The sequence below is a fragment of the Tinamus guttatus genome, unplaced genomic scaffold (genome assembly GCF_059628265.1).
Source record: "Tinamus guttatus ecotype Peru unplaced genomic scaffold, ASM5962826v1 Tinamus_guttatus_pri_ptg000256l, whole genome shotgun sequence".
Classification (NCBI taxonomy): domain Eukaryota; kingdom Metazoa; phylum Chordata; class Aves; order Tinamiformes; family Tinamidae; genus Tinamus; species Tinamus guttatus.
The window spans coordinates 41,890-63,520 of NW_028288790.1; the positions used below are offsets into that span (position 1 = coordinate 41,890).

Consider the following 21,631-nt stretch of genomic DNA (forward strand, 5'->3'; position numbering starts at 1 on the left):
GGGTTGCACGTCACCAAACATGGGGTCTGATCCTGATGGGGACCTAGCTGGGAGCCACCATAAGCAGCAGTGTCCCCTGGAATCAGGGACATCTCCTGCCTTGCTCTGGCTGCTCCCAGCCCTGCAGAGGGGAAGGAGCCACGTGGACACCCCAGAGAAGCTGCTGCCAAGAGGCCGGTTGGAGCGCGGCTGCCGCGCAGCCCCGGGGCCAGCATCGCTTCAAGGGAGCTGCTGCCTCCCCCGCCAATGAAAAGCTGGCAGGAAAGACAACAGCATCTTCAATACGCCCTGAAGTGCATATTTATATCACACTAAGATTTATTTTCACTTTTCTTTGTTGTCTTATCTGAATCACACTGTATGAAATACTACAGCTGATAACTTCGGGGTGATTTTATTCAAGTTGCACTTGTCAGGAATAATTCTTTTCCTTGCTGATTCACAGGGGAAACCCAACTAAAGGCAGGAAATCCAGTCATTAGCATGCAGGAACACACAACATTCATTTGTCATCTAAAATTACGGCAATGTGTGTTTTCTGTTTAAGCATAAGATAAACAGACACACAAATATATGTATACATACATAGGCATATATAACCCCAGAATTAACTGCTCATAAAGTTGTCTGGCTTTATCCTCTGACAGGCTTTCATCCCCACATGAGCAATCATGTCTATGTGGCCATGTAAAGCTACAGACACTATTTGTGAGAGACTGGATTTGACCTGGTTTGACTTGGCACAGAACCACACACCTTTTGCCATCAGCAGACTCTCAGCATTGGTTAAAACCCGGCTTGATGTGCAGAGCCCCTGCAGGATGGAGCTGCTACATGAGCGCCACGCAGTACAGAAGATGTGGAAGTAATGAGCGAAATAATGTAAAGAGCAATCTCCTTTGCCAAGCTGTGAAGCAGCCAGAAGAATGGGCTGCCTGTGCTGCACGTGGCAATGAGTGAGGGGTGCAGGGAAGAGGAGCATCTCTCACACTGAAGGGCAGAACCACGCTCAGCTCCACACGACAGCTGTAATAGCTCCCAGCACTGGGAGTAGCAGTACAAGAATCACCACTTTTAGGACACAAAATGCCGCAGTTTGACAGGAGGACAAAGAACAGCTTCTCTGACTTATTTTGGCCTGAGGAGCTTTTCTGAGCTGAACTCATTCTCTATGTAGTGACTCGAGATAGCGGACCCACAGGCAAGATACACTTGATCTTTTTTCCTCTACAGGCCAGCCATGGGCATCCGCTCTTGGAATCTAATATAAAACTTATTTACTTGGGCATTCTCAGATACCAACAGTTAGTCATCTTTCCCAAAATGGGGAGAAAGGAGACGTGGAGAGAACACGGGGACTGAACAGCCACAGCCCCTCTCCAGAGCCAACAGCACTGACTTGCTGGACAAAACGTGCATTTACCCAGAAGTGAACTAGCTACACCAAGATAAATAGCTGGGGAAGACTTGGCACCCAGCACTTCATCCCGAAGGAAACTCCTGGCACTGGATGAAGCAAGAAGTACAAACAGCAGCACTGCAATCATCCAGGCACTGTATACACAAAGGTGGGCTGAAAATGAAGCCTTATACAAGGCAGAGACACTGGGCAGGACAGCAGATTCACTGTGCAAACTGCCCACGCTCTGGTCTCTCCATCTCTAAAACACAGGAACAAATCTCGTCTAATCCAAACACAGGGCAGCTGCCTCCTTGCTGACACACAACCCAGGAAGGCTTCGCCCCACCATGCAGGGAGCTGCGGTGCCTTTGGAGCCAGCACTAGTTCATGGGAAAGCAGAACAGCAGCCCCAGCTGAGCAGGGCTCGTGGGCTCCGCACACCTACAGCTGAGGCCTGACTTCTGCAACCCACTCGGCGCACTCAAGAGCCATTACATTTCTCTTGAGTGTAGAGATAACCCTCTATGGTTGGCTGCCCGGGGAGCTTGCAGGTTAGAGGGGCTTCCTTCATCCTCTTCTTCAGGTCTTCCAACTCCTCCCTTGTGCTGGAAAAATGATTCCTCGTCTGGTGAGAGAAAAAACAAAACAAAACATATCTCAACATGAGCAAAGGGTGAACTTTGAATAGTCCTAGCCAAAATTTCTGCCTCAAATTTTACGTGCTCTGGCAAAAATGCATTATCCCCAGTGTACAAAATCTGGATGACATGAAAATTCAAGCTATAAGAAAACTAGGCTCTTGAAAATCATTGAAGAGACAAGGTTTAACATTCTGCACACAGAAACATTGAGGAATCGTGACAGGGAAGAGACCTTTGTTCTTTAAATAGCTGAAACACAACACTTTCAAGGTAAGGTGGAGGAGGAAGCATCTGAATTCCTGTTTGCATTATTATATAGATAATAGGTGTATTCTCCTTTAAACTTGGGGCATCAATTCCTCTAAGAATCATGTCACAATAACTGGCATGGAATAATTTTTATCAGAGTCACGGCAACACACGGTACAAAGTCAAGGCGTTGCTGCGAATACAACTTGCAGCAGTTAGTGAGTCAGCAGCAAACTTGGCTTTGAACTGATTTATATCTGCTGCTCCACACAAAGGAAGGGCAGCCTTGAAAGATGGCGAAGGGTAAGGGAAAAAAAAAAAAAAGACAAAACAAGACTGTTTCCTCATCCCATGAGTATACTTAGCCAGCAGAACAGCTTACCAAAGCTGTTGTAAGCTGATGCTGTTAACTTCAAGTTCGGATACTTTTTTCAAAGTCATATAAAATTTCAACCACATGAAAATGTAACAGAAGAGCTATTGGCAGAAATATGCATGCTAGTTTATGCACAGGGTTAAACAACACAATCCTAATAGCCCCTCTGGCTGGACTCTGTGGTTTCTGAAGAACATTCTAGTGCACCTGCAGTCTCTCCTCTGCAGGAGAAAGAAAATGCACGTGCCACTTAAGAAAAAGGTAACTTCCCCCCATCTCCCTCAATAGACATGATCAATCCATCTTCCATGGAAAGTCTTTCCACCAGAGGCATCTTAAATACAAGCGAGAATAGAAATCGCATGGAAAAAAAAGCTTTGAGCTGAGCAGGAACTTACATTCTGCAGGCTGAGCTGAAGCTGCTGTTTATAAGGAAGGAAATCCTGTGTGAGTTCAACTGTCAGGTTGTTATACGTAAAGAGGCTGTGGAGAAAAGCCAACACCTGCAAAGAAGGGAAAGGTTAAATTCTTCTAAATTTATAAGCAGAAAAAAAGATAGGGGTGAAGCAGGGTTTCAAAAATTACATGTAAAACTACACTTTCTCCTACAATTCTGGAGGTGAGTGACATGAATCTTATATGACTTATTGATCCTACTGCTCCATAAAGCCCTGGTCCACCTCCCACAAACACACTCTCTGCCTCAGCAAAACCCTGAGCGTGGCAGCAGGGCAGAGTGCTGGGGAGCTCCTGCTGCTGCTGCGCTCAGCGCCCTGCGCCGAGCAAAGCCGCTCACTCGGCAGCACGGGGCTTCACGGGCCCTTCTAGTCCCGACCTGCTTCTCTGTCTGACTTACATAGGCGAGGGGCAGCCCTGGGGCTTCCTGGTGCTTGACGAGGCACCGCCAAGGTTGCCCAGGTGGCAGCGATCCAGATGTGTAAGGTTAGCTTCTGCCTCACCGGAGCAAGAATCCTCCTCAGGACTGAACCCGAGTGGGTAACTCACCCCTGCCTGCTCCTGTAGCAGGTCAGAGTGTCCGAGGGTGCAACAAGAACAGAAAGAAGAGGAGCTCCTACCGGCTCGACAATACTGAATTTCTTGCTTTCCTGTACTTCCTGGATCTGGTACACGTACTCAAGGGAGGACTCAAAGAAATTGTGCCTCTCTCTGTCAACCTGGAGGTCAGCCTGGAAAAAGAAGGGAGAAGTGAAAAAAAAATCACATCCAGCTTGACAATATTTGAGAAGTATCTGTCTGCCAGCCCCCAGATCATTCTGTCCTCACTTTGGAAAAAGCCTGCCCAGTCTGTCCATTGCAGGTTTTGAAGTCTCACAGAGAACACAAAGAAATGCCGACCATTTTTCTCAGATCTGTGACCTCCTGTGACCTGACACCAGCATTTCCAGATCCACATGACTAAGCAGGAAGACGTGGCATTCAGTGTTACAAAGGCTAAGCAAACTTTGACTTGCAAAGATGCTTCAACCTGCTCTGACAGCTGGTCTGACAGCTCTGCTTTGATGCGTTCCCATCTGAATGGGTGTGCGCCTGGCTTTTAAAACTAGAGCAGCCAGGATTGCTGCTTCTGGACCCCCCTCAAACTCCATACACACCTCTTGCAGTTGGGATTCCTTCTTTTTAGAGGACAAATGCAAATGGCGATCCAACATGGAATAAAACTTCTCACCATCCTTCTCAAACTTTTTCTTCCTTTCCTGTAAACGAACCAGTTGAAACAGAACCAGTCATTGGTATCTTCAAGATAAGAACAACACGGCAATGCCAAGATCTCTGTAATTCAGTATTCTCATGGAAAAGTAGTGGTGGAGCCATCAAAACAGGAGCTGGCTTTTCATTTGCTCCTTTCACTAGTCAGCTTCTTACATGGGGATTCAGTTACTTCCAGGGAGCAAGCACTGGCAATACTCCATGGCACAGGAACTCTAAATATTTCCTCCTATCACCACTGTGCTGCAAGCCCCACAGAAGAGGAGTTGTTCTACCTATCAGCCTCCTCAATGTCAAGTAAACTTGACACATATTAAAACATGAATAAAATATTCACCATTTGCTAATGCACTGTTCTCTTAGTTCAAAAATAATTAGGTAAGTAATTTAATGCCAAAGATGTGCAGGATAAGAAAAGGAGTTTGGCAATTTTTCTGTTTTGAAGCTTTTATCATTTGTTTCTGAAATGTATTGGAAGGAAAGCAAAACACTAACGGTGATATGTGGGAAGGAACTCGTCATCTCTTTATTAGCAGTGGTGAGAACAGAGATCATAAACCTTGCAGGCAAAATATGCATAAATTACATGTATGTATAAATTATGTGTATAAATTACACTGTGCAGTGCTCAGTGTGACTATGGCACGGGGGAATGCTTCACTAGGCATCACATTTGTAACAGAGCAGACAGTGGGGAAGATCCTGGAGGGCCCCACAGATGCTGTGGTTCACCCCGAGCTAGTCTACACCTCAGACACGATACGGCGACTGGTCAGCAAAGACCGGGACTGTGATGGAACCAGCAACAAAAATATCTGCCTTGGCAAATCTAAAAGGGAAAATGTCTAGAACGAGAGCAAAAAGATGTATCTGAGAATGGAACATTAGGAGAAAACCCGGGGAGGAGCTGAGCGCAGAACCTTCCAGTTCTGCTGGTCCTCAGCATGGCTGTGAAACCACAAGGGCCTATGATGAGCAAGAAGCTATGATCTATAGAAGCCAAGAAGCTACAAGAAGCCAAGAAGCTACAAGCCAAGTAGACAAATGCTCCTGATAGTGGGTGACTGAACCGTCAACTATAGCCGAGAGTTGGTTCTATTAACAGAGCAAGGAAAATTCCAGGCAGAGAGGCCTCAATAGCAGCTCGAACAGCTGAGAAGGAGCGCGTACATACTGCAGCACGTGTATAGGGTGCCAAAACTAGTTTTTGAAGGCTCAAGCAAGTGGAACACAAATCTAAGAAATCCCAAAATGTTGTATAATTAACATTTTCTAAGAAATAACTCCTAAAAAGCCCTCCCACTCCTTTGCAGGAAAACACTGGCCTATTGCTTGCTTTCTCAGAGAAACATTTCCCATTGAGCCGAGGCCCTGAGCAGACTCTTCATATGGAACGCCAGGTTAGTTGTCCGACGCAAGGATTCGCTGTGGCCAGGATCAGTGCCTGGGAAGCGTGGCAGCCCCTCTGCCCGCGCAGCGGGAGCGCAGCCCTGAGCCCGCGCACAGCCACAAGCTGCAGCGCGACGGGGACACCGGTGGCTCCGGGCTCACGGAACACGTTGGAGGGAGCTGCCCACATCACCGAACAACACGGAAATTTCCAAATAAGCCAACACACACCAGAAACACTAAAAATAAGCAAAACAGACCAGAGGGGATCAGTAGACTATTTGGTTAATTTGATGCTGGTTAATCTGATAATGAATTCGAGAGTAACTGCAAAGTTTGAGCCTGTGTTTCCTAAATAAGCCCTTCCCTGTTTCTTCTGCTACTTCCCCTTCTGTGCAGTTTCATTTCCCTGTTGCACTTCCATGGATTACTTGGTGTGTCCAGCAGGATGCTCGGTGCAGAGGACGTGCAGGGGCTCTCAGTGGGGCTCAGGGAGGTTCCTGCGCGCTCATCCTCCCTTCCGAGCAGCAGGAGCAGGAGATGCAGGGGCAGCCCCTGCCAGGGCCTGCGGCTTCCGAGCTCCGTTCTGGGGCACTGGGAAACAGAGGCCACTACGGACAGCTTGGTAGCAATGGACAAAGGCTTTCAGAAAGATGATGCCCTTCTTGAAAAATCGATAGCCCTGCAGTACTTGGAGAAATGAGACTCGGCAGAGCTGCTGCTGCGTTCCCTCTGGAAAAGGAGCCGTTCTTTTCCAGCGGGTACGCACACACAAGCGGACACTGGTAGTATGCGAATCCTGGATGTTTTCAGATGCCAAGACACACAGGTCCTGTGTTATCCATCTCGGACAGCATCCATCAGGGAAGGGCAGAGGGTCTCGAGCACAACCCCAGCTCAGACCTCCACCTGGGAACAGCAACTCCGGCCTCCTCGGAAGGAGCAGCTGATCCCTGGAATTCCAGCTCGTGCTGTGGATGCTGGTTCTTCACGGATCACAAAGGGGGCACTAGTGTTATTACTAACTGCCTCCCTGCAAAGGGTATTTCAGATCCCACAAAAAAGCTGTTCCTATAATCTTTGCCCATGCTATTGTCCAAGGACAAGGACTTCAGAAAACGCAGTACCGTTTGCAGGGTGCCCCAAGGACCCTTCTGCTCAGCTGCTGGTGTTTAACCCTCAAGATGGGCAGACTGAGACCAGCAAACCTATTTACCCCGGTAATTAGAAATTAGTGCTCTGCAGAAATGCTGCAATGATAAATTTCCTGAACGTGAATAATTAAGTATATTTTTCTGGTGTCGTCCTTTGGAGTATCAGACTTGCTGATGCTCCCTGTTGGCAAATTCAAGCCTCAGAATAAAGAGACCCAGTCATTGAGTCCAAAAGAGAAGAGAGTCCTTTGAGAGCGAAACCTAATTTAAGAAGCTGAAGAACCGATGCCAGGAAGAGCTGTCAAAACAAAACAAAACCCTTGTGACTGTTACCGGCGATGAGCAAAGCCACGTCCAGAGAAGCAAAAAGTGTTTACAAAGGGGCAGTTATTGTGTCTATAGAGTCACAGTTTGAGTCGCCTCTCTGGTTACTAGATGCCAAATGCAGCAGGGCCAGGAACCTCATCCCAGTGTCATGTTCACAAGGAGGATCAGGAAAGGCCAAGGCTTTGGCGCCCTGCACAGCCCCACACCCCCAGCTCCCGGGGAAGGAGGCAGCCCTGCACCACGGGCACCTGCGAGCGCGGAGCCCCTCGTGCCACAGGAGGAGGCGCCGGGCACCCCGGGGCATCGGCACCCAGCCCGGCACAGCGGGTGCAAAGGGCGCTGCTGGCAGCTAAGGGCTCTGCCATCCCGCACTCTGCCTCGCTGACAGATAACTGCAAAGCAGAGGGATGAACTACAAATCCCACGTGCTTGTGGAGCCAAGGTTTCTAAGAGCCTGTTGGCTGCAGAACAGAGCCAGATGGGGGGGAAAAAAAGCCCGAAGCACAATCTGCAAACACAGCACAAATGGCTTCCTCATGAATATTCCGCAAGGGACAGCATCACCTTCCACCCGGCTGTGCCAGTGCTCGAAGCCACCCAAGGCCCCTCCACAAAGGGGACCGCAGGGGAGCACGCGCCCGCGCGGGAGGCTGCCCTGGAGAGCCTCGCTCCGGAGCGCAGCAGAGGCCGTGAGCCGGAGCGGAACAGGACTCCCAGGACCAGCAGGGAGGCATCGATGCAGCGGCACCTTTGGCTACAGGAGGAGCCTTGCAAAGCGGCTCCGCTCCAGGTGGAGCCGAGACGGAGCAGCCAAGGCCCGCGCAGGGGCAAACTGACCGGCACAAAACTTCCTCTTCCTAATTAGAATCCTATGAAACCCCCATCCTGGAAGAGGCAGAGTGACCCAGAAAGCAAGGAGCTGAGCTCAAGCGGCTATATTTCTTCTGAAGGAAAAGACAAAACAAAACACGTTTTGCCTGCCAGGAGCATTGCAGGGAGCTGGACAAGTCACAGGCAACAGCAAAAGCGCAGGGGACGTGGAGCTCGGGGACAGCGTGGCCCGGGGGGCACCAGGGCTGTGAGGTCCTGTGAGCACCGCGACGCCCAAGGGCCTCATTCATGGCCAGGAAAACGGGCACACGCAGATGCCGCGTCGGACCATCCGGCTGCTCGCCAGCCACAGTCATCACAAAGACCCCATTGAAGCGCTCTTCCTATCTGGCTTCAGCAACTTGCAGAAAGGACAGAAAGCATCTTACAGAGGCGACTGGCAAATATGGGAAAGACATCAGAGAGGACAAATTCCCTGTGTCATGTCTGTGGCCTGCGTGCCAGGCTGGCCCTGGCCGCTCTTGCCCTGCCGTGATGTAGGGAGAGCTGGACTCGGGTCAGGCGAATCAGGGGGCCAAGGCAGGAACGGGGCCATCAGACCCCTGCTAACTGCGTGTTGTGATAAGGCCTCACTGTGTTTCATGCCTTCTGCTAGCATGGATGCAAATTTCCTGGAGGAATTCTGTGAGATGGCGGATGAATGAACGTCTTTGTGCCCAAGTTGATACTCGGGAGAACTCAGCCCAGCTTGTAGGACTGGGGCCAGCAGTGTAAATACAGGCGTTAGTGAGGAAAGCCTCAGAAGCAAGGGCAGGGGCTTGGAGCTGACTCAGCCGCATCTGGAAACATTCACACCCCTGCAAAGATTCAGAACAGCGCTGCAGAGAAAGCGTTCCACCCCCGTGCCATCTCCTGCACGCTTTGGGATGTGCAGCGGGACACGTGCTGGAGCGCGGCTCCTTCTCCTGCACCCTCCTCGGTGGGAGGGGGTTAACCCACATTGCAGCCCTCTGCTCACTGAGCTGCTCCCGAACACCTCTGCAATTCACGTTCCTCAAAATGGAGAGAAAACAAGAAGCCTACAGTCAAATCCTTCTCTCCACTACCTGTTTCAGCTGCTTCTGGAAAGGGGAATGCAAGTTCCTGGACTGATAACATCCACTACAAGTACCTTATCCTGCCAACAGATTCTGAGGAAGGATTGTGTTTCCAAGGGAATCCACATCAGTGCTTGGGGCTACAGACACCCAACGTGCTAGGAAACGTGCAGAAGCTGGGGCATGGGCAGCTCCATCACGGTGGCTGGTCCTTCCATCCACATCCAGGAGGTGGGCTGGGCGCTCGAGCAGAGAGCTAGTTGGCAGAAAAATTAACCCTTCCAGCCCACGAGGGTTAGCTCAAGCAAACAGCCCGAGGGACCCCTGTTCTATAAACACGGAGCAGGAAAAAAAGCTTGACCTTGTCCCCGTGCCTCCTACCTAAGTATCTGTTGGTTGTGCTCCGATACAGAGGGCTCCGTTAGGAAGGAGCTTTGCTCCCCGGCACCCGGGCTGCGCGCGGAGCTGCCTGCGCCGGCTGCTGCCCTCCTGCAGCCAGCGCAGCAGCGCGTGGCACATGCGACGCCGCAGCGGAGCCGGGACGTGCTCACAGATACAGTCTGCATCACGGCTGTGCAAGGAGCTCTGAAGGGAGAAACGGTGCTCGAGTAACGCTTCTTTAATGCAGGATTCATTAAATGTCGAAGACTCCAGATGGGCTGGGCTGAATCCAAAGCTCTAAGTGTTCTCCAAAACATCTCCTTTTCGGAGCTGGGTCAGAGCCAGGCCCGTTTCAAGCTGCTGCTGAGCAACGTGGAACCTTGACTTCTTGATGGCAGAAAAGGGAAAAAATAATCCTTTCTGCTCAACATGTGCAGGGCTTGCTTTTTACAGTTTGTTGCTTTAGAAGTTTGGTCCATCTGAAAGGCTTACGAGAGACTTTATTTAGGTATTTCCTAACACAAACCTATGGCTGTAATCGAGTCCTGATTACTGGCTTCTACGATTCTTTCTCCCTCCCACACATGTTTGTGTGGGAAAAGTATCCTATTCTCAAGTTAGAAATGCATAACATTGAATGAGCAAGGGAGAAGACGGAGAAGGAAGTAAGGAGTGTTTCTTGATCACTTGCAGAAACAGGCATTACTTTCTCAGGAAAGAGAAAAAGCTGGAATCAGACCAGAACAGAACCCAGAGAATTAAGGAAAAGGTTTTGGAGTGCCTCATGATTGGAAAATCAGACTAGAAGTCATAGCACAGACTCTTTCACGCTGGGGTTTGAAAGAGGTTTGAAAGTCCAAGTGCAATACAACACATGCACTTTCTAAAAACAATAAAAACGCAGCAGAAAATCCACATACAGTAACAGAATTAAAAAAATAATGTTTACCTTAGTAAACCCTATTTGCTCCTTCCGAAAATTTTCCAAAGGTTTGATCAGCAGATCACTGGCGTTTTGCACCTGCGGCATGGAGAAGGAATCAGTTTAACTACAGGACACAACAGTTTTCTACAGAGGCTGGCTAGGCCTAAAAGCCAAGAACCCTAAACTGTAATGGCATTTTAGCTGCAAGTCTCTGCTCCTTTTCTGTGCTCTTTTCTCTTTATGCAGGAACACGTGGTCGAGGGGCAGCCTGAAGGATCCCCCCGCTGCTGCACAGGGGACGCAGTTCCCGCTCGCCCCGTGGGGGACTGACCCCGTCCATGGCAGTGCTGGTGCGAACGGGTGCTCAAGGAACACAGACCACAGTGTCCCCAAGGTCCCCACACAGGCAAGGCACTCAGTTTACCTCTGTGGGAAGCACCAAGTGGAACATTTTTATTTTTAAACACTGTTTTAGACACGCTCTGGAGACTGCCTCTTACTTCAGCTCAGCTGGTCCCTGCAGAGCCACCCTGCCCGCCCCGGTAGCACAGGCAGCACGACGGGGCAAAGGTGACCCCGGAGCCTGCCGGGGTCCCAGTCCCAGCCTTCCCAAGTGAGCAGAGCAGACACACGTGCTTGGTGAGCGCACTCCTGGAAAGCAGCTGCCAGGGTCCTTGGCGGAGCTGCTTTCCCAAGCTCGCCAAGCCGAGGTCGCTCACCCAAGGACCGCGGCTCGCACGACCCTGTGCGCTGGGGCTTCCCGTGGATGGGGCAGCGTGGCCATCCCGAGCATGGGCAGCAGAGCAGGGCTGGGCGCTGGCCAAGGCTTCCCACAAGGGCAGGGTCAGAGCCTGCCATTTCTGAGAACAGAGGACAGCAGGTCTGGTGGCTCTGAGATAACGAGAGACTTTCGGGCTTGGAGCTATTCAGCAGAGGCAGAGCAGCCTCCCCGGGGCGGCAGCGCCGCTGGGAGCCAGGGCTGCAGCACACGCAGCCGAGACACCCGGGTCTGCTTATTTCTGGCAAAGAGACTGGCCTGGCAAACGGAGAGCAGAAGAAAAGACTATGAGAAACCATAGAGCATCCCTAGCACCTGGGACATGAAGAGCCTTAGCCACTCTCCAGATCCCCTCATCCCTCCTGCCACCTCAGAAGGGCCGCTGCACCCAGGATGTAACTGCACAGAGCGTCCCGCTGCGCAGAGCATCTCACTGCACAGGGCGTCCTGCTGCACAGCAAAGCGAGACAAGCAGCAGCTGATCCCTGGCATGCTGTAGAAGGTCCCTAATGCGTCCAACCTCCATGTTTTTCCTGGAATGAAGAGTGAAATGGAAAGCCAACATTCCCTGTGTATCGAGGTGCTTTGGAGACAGAGAGGGCACAACGTAATGGGAGACAGACAGCAGGAACCGCACGCTGTGGACAGGAACGCAGGGGAGCCGCTCACTCACACAGGGGAAAACGGGGCTAAACGCTCGTGCCTTCCCATTTCCCAACATTTTGTTTCCCTGTAAAAGCAGTTTGTCACGTGTGGATCTGCCAGTCGGGGAAATGAGCCTGGGATCCTCCTGGGGAAATGAGTCGGGACACATGGAGAGCCCTGGACCGCAAGGGACCACCCGTCCCCTGCCCTCCGGCACCTCCGGAATGTGCAGGACACACTGTGAGCAAAGGCAGATCACAGACAACAGAAAGTGCAAGGTCTGCCAAGCTCCCAGCTTCCAGATGATGCAAACCCTGTCCCAAAGCTCCTTGGTACATTTTGGCTATGATTTAGCATTAAACTTTACAGCCAGGCATTCGTGACCAGAGCACAGCTAGCATCAACTTACCATCATGGATCTCTCAAGCTCTACTTCCTGCAGCAGCTCTGCAAACTCCTTGAAGGATTCAGCTATAAAGACAAGAGAGGCTCACGTTAGCAGGGAGCTCTGCAGCCCAGCGCCAGGCCAGCGACGTGCCCGGAGTGGCTCCCAGCCCGGTGGCCCAAGTGCCACGGGCCTCTGCAGCGCCAGGGCTGGAACTCCCCAACCCTTGGGTTCAGCTCTGCCCTTCAGCTCGGATTTCGGTCTGAATTATTGTTAATGTCCTTAAAAATAAAACGCAAAAAGATTTGAAACAGCCTTCGTGCAGATCCAGCTGTAGGGTCACTGAAGTGCCCAGCTGCGCAGAGGGGACATGGGGACAACCAGCTGAGATTTGCAGGCGCTTTGAGAACCTAGACAAAATGTAGACTGAGAAGATGCTGGAACGTGGATGGAGGTTTGTTGTGAGGAGAGACCCCTACTCGTCAAGGGAGCAGTAAGAGCACCTGAGTGCAGTGCAGGGGAACCGAAGCTCTGCCAGGGCGGGCAGAGCGCCGCGTCTGCGGAACGGGGCTGCGCGCGGCCAAGTGCCGGCATCACCCGCCTGCCGGGCACCAGGGGAGCGCGGGCACGGGCCGGGCCAGGAGCACCATGGAGAGACACACGGGCACGGGCCGGGGTGGCAGCACTGCAGAGAGACACACGGGCACGGGCCGGGCCGGGCTGGGAGCGCCCTTGCAGCCCAGCAACATGAAGGAGCTCCTTGAACAAGGTCCTGCTGCGAGTGCAGCACGGTCCTGGCCCCTGCACCCAGGGTTTTGCCTGCGGGAGCTGCAGGGAGGCGGCTCCCTGCTGTTCACAGCTTGGGCTTGAGCCCCACGCTTGGAGCAAAGCATGCAGCAGTCGTCAACGCGCTCGGGAGCAATTTCAAGGATTTCTGAGAATTAGCTGGAGAATTCCAGAGAGCCCGGCCTGTGCCAGGGCCCTGGGAAGAGCCAGCTCGGCAGGGGTGCAGAGCACGCTGGGCAGAGCAGCGCAGAGCGAGCCAGCGCGCGGGGCAGACGCGCAGCCTTGTCGCATGCTGCCCCCGAGCGCGCCAGCTGCGTCCCCGGCCTCCTGCCCGCGCACTGCGAGCTCCCCGCGTGCCCGGCAGACGCAGAAGGGAAAACCGCAGCCGCGTGATGCAGCCGCGGCTGCACCACCGAAACAACCATCCTGATGAGTCAGGGATCTGGGAGTTCTCTCCCCAGCGCGAGGGCCGGCGCGCGGAGCACGCAGCATCCCCAGCACGTCCTCCGGAGCACTGTGCCCTCCCCACGTGCGCCACGGCCGCACACACACACAGCCCCAGGCAGGGAATTAGGACCGCGACACGAGGACACGTCCCGATGCGGCAGGAGGGAGCGCTGGGGCTGCCCCGGTGCTCATTCCAGCTCTCCAGGATGGAGCCGGCACACGCCTCCAGCGGTGCCGATCTCATGGGATGTGTCCCGCGTGCAAGCGGCTCTGCGGGTCCCTGCAGGCCGGGAGCACCCGGGTGGGCGCAGGGCGCCTGCGCGCACAGCGGCAGCGAGCGGGGTGCTCGGCACAGCCGGGCCCACCGCCAAGGGAACCGCTCACCCGGCTCTCGCGTAGCGCCCCGCAGGACCATTGCCTGCCCCACGCCACTGCGAACACGGAGGTGCCCGCCAGGACGGCGGTGGGCGCGGGGCGGCTCGCGCTTGCCACGGGGACAGGACGGCGCTCAGCTGCCTGCACCCACCAGATGCTGAGTGGCCCTGCAGAGGCCGAGTCTCATCCCCGCCTCCTGGCCACGCTCGTGTGCCACTCTGCAGCCTGCTGGCTCTGCCGCAGCCTCCCAAGAGACGAGGCTGCTGCTGAGGCGTCAACACCCTGCCCTTGTGTTAGGAATAACAGAGACTCCCAGAGCAGCTCAGGCCCGAGGCGATGCTGCAAGGCTGGAGGGAGCAGGAGGAACCACAACCCGGACTTCCACACTGGCTGATCAGGGCACTCGGCTCAAAAGAGCAAAATAAACATGCTCGCGTAAAACACAAGTGGGGACACCCTCATTTCCCCTCCTTTCAAGTTTTACACTTACCATGACCCATCCTTGCTCCATCTTCCATATGCGAGACCTTCGCATCAAATCTGTGGCTCATTTACAATGCTCGGCTCTTCCCCTCCGTTACTCAGAGGAGTTTGGAAATTCAATACCTCTGTTTCCATTGGAACAGGAGATTGACTCATTTCCAGTAGGTTTCACCTTGAAGCTTTCCATAAAGGAAACCAGTTTTTGAAGGGGAAGCCACAGACTGCTTTAAATTGCTTTAACTAAAATAAGCAAAAGAACAAGCTTTTCTTCCTTCCCCTTTCAAGGACGGCCGACAAAACCGCTGTCAGCAATGCTGCCCTGGCCGCTGCAATGACAGCTCAGCAGCCAGAGCTGAGCCCAGCGCACGATTCACTTGAACAGTGCTGGATCAGGATGTTTTCTGCATCAGTTTTCACTCTCTGGATGCAGTTAGCAGAAGTTTAACCTATACAGAATCTATTGGACTGGTAGGGAAGCAAAATGCATGGGTTTCTAACCCTGAAACAGGAAGGAGCCATCTGCCACAGCCTTCCACATCCGTGAAGGTGGAGATTTATTTTTCCCATAATGATACACCCAGCGGTTTGTTTTTCCCAGCAGTTTGCAGCCTGCGTGTTTTCCAGGATAGCGTGGGGGCAGCTTTGTTTTCATCAGTCAGAAGCAGCACCCACCTGGGCAAGGGCACCTGCGTCCCCAGCCCTGCCGCACACGAGCAGTCACAGAGAAGCTCGGCAAGACCACGGCGAGACCTGCCAGCCCCGCCAGGAAAGCTCCGACTTCGTAAACATGCTGCAAAATAGCAGCGTTTCCTGCATGCAACGCATCGTGCATGTCAAACAGCATGAGAAACCTGGCCCCGACTCTGTCTAGGAAACATCAACACTGGCAAACTCCTGGAGGGAGAAGTTTTCTCAGTAACTGAAAGTTTACATCAAGGAGAAGAGCACTTACCAATATTAATCTCATCATCTGTTAGTGTGTCCCCAATAAAGTCAAACTGAAAGGACTGCAGAGTCTGGGAGAATTTCTGGACTGCCGATGAGTAACCTGCAAGAGGAAAGAGCAAAAAGGTGCGGGTTTTTTGCAGCTGTTTTAAAGGAGCGGCAATCTTTAGGGAATATGACATGAATGGGAGTGAATTACCCTGATGCGGTCAAAAAAACCTCCAGAGTCATCATTAATTTCACACCCTTCCCAAAACCATGCAATGTTAGTAACGGGTGGAGGACGTGGACAGGGTTTCCCCCCCGTGCTGCTGGAACGGCATCTGCGGAGCCAAAGGACGCAGCGTATCCTGCAGGCAGCTGATCACACTGGGAAAAGGTCCCGCTAAGTGCAGGGCCATGGACAGACACCCCTCTGAACACGGCCATTCCTCGGAGCCAGGACACGGAGCATCGCGCGGACATTAGTGCCATGCATCTCGGCATGGGGATGGTCTGGCAGGCCAGAACACGGCGGCGTTGTGGTGTTGTGTTGATTATAGAGGAGAAAAACCAGAAGAGTCAGAAAACAAGAGACAAAAATCAAGATTTGGAATAACAGCCTCTCTTCATGCAGGTCACGGACACAGCAGACAAGCCTGAAGAGAAGGCAGGGAAGGGGCTGAACGCGGGCCCAAGCGGTGCTTGGGGAGCACTTGCAGATGGTCCCTGGACCTGCTTCTGTCCCACTGCTGGAAAAACTTTTACTCTTGGAGCAAAGAATCTTCTTGACAGTGGTTGGTGACTCAGCCCAATTATTTTGGCCCTTGCAGAGGGTTCTGCAGCCAGGAGCCCCTCGGTCGGCACGTGCCCTGCGCGGCCGCTCTCTCCCCCGACACTGCTGCCCTGCTGCAATTGCTCTATTACCCTGACAGGACACCAGCTCACCCTGGCCCCTGCCCGCTTGCACGGGGGGACACCCTGTCCCCGCGCCACAGCACGGGAGCTGCTCTGCTGTGTCCTTCGTGCCATCAAGCCACGAACTAAGCAAGGGACAGGAGAGGGCCGGGAAAGACAGGGCTCTGTGACAAGCCCTGGCACCTTTCCACGCCACTGAAAAATTAAACACAAAGCATGTGTGACAGCCCCAAGGCACCCACATGTTCCGACGCCAAGTTACACCCTTATTTTGCATGTTGTCTTCCTCCAGCAGCAAACGTGTCAGACAGGAACAGAAAGACGGAACTTTCCCGGCCTACAGGAAATAGGAGGTGGACGGCAGAACAAAGCCAAAAAGCAGCTTTAGGCTTCAGCTTACTTTGCCGTTTTCCCTAGTTTGGGGCTGCAAGCACAGCCCAAGTCTCAGCAGGATCCACGGGACCGGAGCCCAGCTGGGAGCCGCAAACAGGTCGCGGTGATGGAGCGGAGCAGCGCGGCCGCATCCGCCGCCCGCGCCGCGGAACGCCGGGAAGGGCTGCCCTGGCCGCCCCGCGCGCGCCTGCTTTGTGAGGAGCCACGGACACACAGGGTCAATACGTGGTTCTCCTGCTCGCTAAAAACTGGGGGAAATTAATGGCCAAAAAGCGAGACATCCGCATGAAGGTGACCGAGCAGCGAGAAAGTACAGCTGCACAAATGCTGTCTGATAGAGGCAGTTCTGGGCTGAAAAGAGAATAACACGATCAATTATTAAACATCTTCCTTAGCACAGAGAACTGTGGTCTCCAAAGCAGCTCTCACTGGGGATGAGGATGCAGAGGACAAAGCTCCTCATCGTCCTTCATCCTGGTGACGTCCTTCATTCTGGTGACGTGAAAGGGCTTTCATGTCACTCTGTTGGGAAATGAGACAGCGCGGAGGAGATGATAACACAGCCATCAGGAGCATCACGGAGCAGAAGAGATTCTTGGTATTTTAATATGTTTCTCATAAGTCCTTTCTGTGCTTAGGAGCCAAACCAGTTACTTAATTGTTCTTGTTCCCCTTGACTTCTAACCGGAGCCCTCTGGGCCACGAGAGCCGCTTGGAAAACAGCAGCCTCCCTGGAAAATTCCCACCCTCCGCATTCAAAACAAGAGGGCAGAGGCCATAAAATAATTATTTCCAAGAGGGTGTTGCAGCTCTAACATCCTCAAAGGAAGAGTAGAAGGGCTGGAAGTTCAGAAGAAAATAAAAGGCAGTGCCCTGTGCGGGTTGGCTGGCGGGTCCTACGCAATCTGTCCCCGGGCTCCCCGCGCACAGGACCACATCAAGCACTTCCCAAAGTTGGGAGCGAACGGCAGCGACCGGGGACAGCAGCGAGAACCTGAGCCCAGCCGAGAGGAAAGGCTGGGAGCTCCCAGGGCCGGGAGCCGGATGCGTGGAGGCAAACTGGGGCGCAACGGCCTCGTTCAGCAGCTCCCTCTGAGGGTCACAGTGTGGCTCTTCAATGCGCAGATTCAAAGCCTGAATGGAGCTATTTAACTGCCCGCTGCTAGGAAAGCCTGAGAGAGTGCACAAATGGGTGAACTCTAGCACAGAGCAATGTCATCAGTTTGATGGAAAACCTCAGCAAACAGTGCACTTTCAGTCCCCAAATAACTCACTTCATTCACACACGCGAGGCTAAAGCCAGGGGCTCTTACTCAGCTCTTTCTCAGGCAAATCTTTGTGCCCCTCGCCTTGCTCTGCGGCTCCTCGGTCCCTCAAGAGGCTCCTCACTTTGCTCTACGGCTCCTCGGTCCCCATGCAGGCTCCTCGGTCCCCATGTGGGCTCCTCGGTCCCCACGCCAGCTCCTTGGTCCCTGAACAGGCTCCTCACTTGGCTCCTCGGTCCCCGCACGGGCTCCTCGCTTTGCCCCGCGGCTCCTCGGTCCCCGTGCCAGCTCCTCGGTCCCTGTGCGGGCTCCTCGCTTTGCTCCATGGCTCCTCAGTCTCCACATGGGCTCCTTGGTCCCCACTCCGGCTCCTCACTTTGCTCTACGGCTCCTCGGTCCCCACGTGGGCTCCTCGCTTTGCGCTGCGTGGGCTCCTCAGTCCCCGCACCAGCTCCTTGATCCCTGAACAGGCTCCGCACTTGGCTCCTCGGTCCCCGCATGGGCTCCTCGCTTTGCCCCGCGGCTCCTCGGTCCCCGTGCCAGCTCCTCAGTCCCCCGTCAGTTCCTCAGTCCCTGAGCGGGCTCCTCACTTTGCTCTGCAGCTCCTCAGTCCCCGCACCAGCTCCACGGTCCCCACGCTGGCTCCTCACCCCGGCTAGGCCGCAGTGAGCCTGGCCCAACGCCTGGCAGGGCTGGGCTCCTGCCCGAACGCGTGCCCGTCTCCTGCGCTCCCTTTGCGAGGGCCGCAGGGCCCACGCGCTGCCCCCAGTCCTGCCTTCCCGCCTCCCTCCGTCTGCGCCAAGGTGGCAGCAGGACCCAGTGCCAAGGAGAGGAGCAGCCGCCCAGGCGGAGCAGACCCGGCGGGACGGCCCCAGAGCGCTGCCCTCTCCCGGCCCTGCAGATCGGCGCCCTGGGCACACAGGGTTGGGCACGAAGCTCTGCCCCGTGCGGCCGCTCGTGCCCTCGCCGCCCCTCCAGCCCCTTCTCCCTGCGCAAAGGGGCGCCATCCCGAGCGCGCCTGCCCGACTGCCTCCCTGACACTTCCATGCACATCCCGCTGGCTCCCGGCCAGGGCCCACGCTGCCCGGCGGATCCGCACACCCTCCATCCCACCCACGCTCCCGTGCCGCCCGCTGCATGTGCGCCGGGACGCGCAGCCAGCTCCCGGCTGCAGAGCCAGGGAACGCGCTGCTGGAACAGGGAACCACGCTCCGAGCCCTGGAGCCCTGCGTACGGCACAGCCCGCGGGCGCCGCTCCGCTCCTGCCTTTTGCAGGACGAGCAGGTAGGGCGAGAGCAGGAAAGGCTCTGGAAAAGCCCAACACAACAGACGTTTCACCAGAAGAGAGAAGAGTGTGACCAATTCACGTTACACTTTCGTTTAAGAAGCTGTCTGGCCTGACACTTTCATTGCCAAGTTTCCAGCTGAAGTTAACGCAGGGGTACTTGCTAGAAGCCACATCACGTATTAGCTTAATGTCGACAAAAAAGACAAAAGAGCCCTGCAATTAGTCGAGTGCTACCAGACTTGCTTTGTTTGAGACACGGGGAAGGATTTTTTTTTTTTTCCTTTTGGAGAGACAACCTCACATCAGCTACAAAAGGCAGGGCTGGTGCCGGGAGCCCAGGCTTCCCGGGGGCCGCGTGAGAGAGCTCCCACGGCAGGAGCACGAGGAGGGACGGCCCCAGGGCCACTGCCCGGAGCTGCTTCCTGGGGCACGGGCCCTGGAGCCGTCCTCTCCCATCGCATGTGGCACCTGGAGCGCCGCAGCTCCCGGCTCGCTCCTGGCACGACCAGGGGCACCGGCCACAGGGCCACCACTGCCTCCCGTCCTTCAGAGCCAGCCGTGATAATTTCGCCATCACTTTTGTGCTTAACAGATCCTCGAAACACCTGGCTAGCAGGCTGCACAACTGCCTTAGTGCAGGCTCTGCCTTATTAGCTGGCTGGGAATCCCGCCCTGCTTTCTGAAACGTTCCCTCGTGACCGTTTTAGAAGACTTGTCCGCAGGTGAACACGTGCCTTGTCCTGCCGTCACCGCGACGGCAATCAAAGGTGCAATAAGCAAGCCAGCCAAAACATTCATCTTTCAGTTCTGTGAGTACAAACGTTACTGTGGACATGTCTGCATTTTTATCAGGAAAAGTCAACACTGCAGGTGCTAAAAATACAGCTTTTCCTGATAGTTATTGGCCACTGCAAAGCAAAGAGGTCGCTGAAGCCGTGGCCTCACTTGCAAGGCAGGGAGGGCAGCGCAGCATCGGCAGGGCCAGCACGCTGGATCACTCTTTCCAGCAATTTTCAGAGTGCATTAAATTGGATCCTGCCTGGAAGTCAGAATGACGTTGAACCAGACCCTCCTCACGTGCCGCCTATAAGCCAGAAGGCTCTGGAAGCTCTTCCCAACATCGCACAGCAACTTGCAAGGGTTTTCCGAGCGCGCTCTCCTGCGCTGCACGGCTATTGCGGCACCTCCCCCGGGTGCACGTGGCTCTTGCATTCGCGCTAGAGAAGCTTCCAGTGACCACGAGTGAGCAACGGGCCACTCTTCTCTCACAGGAGGAGGCTAAAGGCAGGTGCTCCTTACCCAGCGCGGAGGCCATGCACGGCCTCTACCGGTTATTCCTAGCCTAAATCACGGAGCTGGCGCCTGATTAACACCAGGTAGCGCGGGAGGAAGGCGGAAGCGGTGGCACGAGTCGACAGCAGCGGCTCTTCCAGGGCCCCACGGGTCGGGAGGGCTGCGCAGGGCCCCGACGCGGCGCGGGCGCGCGGGCACGAGCACGCAGCTCGCGCCTCCAACGGCTGCGTTCCTGCCAGCGCGGCCACAGTCCTCGCGCTGACCTTGAGCAAAGCATTTCCCTGCCTTTATCTTTGCACTACAGCGGTATAACAGCCTTGTAACACTCCAGCCGTGCTCCTCTAGAACAAGCAAACAAAACCCCTCGGGATTTTCCCATTTTTCCGTGAGATTCCCCAGCTGCATTACGGATCGGTTGCTGCCTCAAAGGCTCGGGACGTAGAAGGGTTGAGTCGTGAGGACAGGAATTCCGGCTTTGTCCCAGCGGCCGTGTGACCGAAGGGAAGCACCAGCAGGACGTGCCTTGGGGAGGACATGGGGACACCGGGCGAGGGAGAGCCAGGAGCAGCGAGCGGGAGGGCGGCCTCGGTGCCACAGCTGCCACCTTGCCCTCCAGCTCGCCCACAGGGCCACCGGAACGGGGCGGGAAGCAGAGCCCGGCACTGCAAAGCACGTTCTGTGGAGCAAAATCATTTCGCAAAGCAGGGGGCTAGGAATGAAAGGAACAAGCGGAGAGGGCAGTGCTGCCCTGTGCAGCCCCGGCTGGACGCCCATTCCTACAAACTCTGCCCAGATACAAGAAAAAAAGCGCAGGGTGTCATGTTGTTATGGGGGTTAGTACTACCATGAGGATGTTTATTGGCAAATTGAAATTGCAGTGACTTTGGCATCTTCCCTAGCTGAAACACCCCCCGCAGCACCAGCAGCGGGGCCAGGGGCTGCAGCAGGGCCGGGGGTCGCAGTCCCAGGGCCTCCCCCTGCTCCGCATGCAGCAGCCAGGGAGCACGGGGAGGAAGGGGCCCGGTACACAGGGGGTCGCACGGCGGCCGCTGCTGCAGGAAACCTGCTCTCCAGCAGGAAGGGGCCACTGCAAAGAGCAGCTGGCGCTCGGCACGAGGAAAGCAGCTGCGTGGAAAAAAACGGGGCTTTAT

General features: G+C 54.5%; 1 protein-coding gene across 1 annotated transcript in view; it reads right to left on the bottom strand.

The window, feature by feature from the left end:
- The window catches only part of OPHN1 (oligophrenin 1), a 58,711-nt gene that overhangs the window by 26,593 nt on the left and 10,487 nt on the right, over positions 1-21,631 (bottom strand). The window contains exons 2-8 of the mRNA XM_088526843.1: positions 15,352-15,447; positions 12,333-12,394; positions 10,525-10,596; positions 4,282-4,383; positions 3,745-3,855; positions 3,067-3,171; positions 1,898-2,027 (exon numbers count right to left, since the gene is read on the bottom strand). Of these exons, the coding sequence (XP_088382969.1) occupies positions 1,898-2,027; positions 3,067-3,171; positions 3,745-3,855; positions 4,282-4,383; positions 10,525-10,596; positions 12,333-12,394; positions 15,352-15,447 (678 nt within the window). The remainder of the gene's footprint in view (positions 1-1,897; positions 2,028-3,066; positions 3,172-3,744; positions 3,856-4,281; positions 4,384-10,524; positions 10,597-12,332; positions 12,395-15,351; positions 15,448-21,631) is intronic.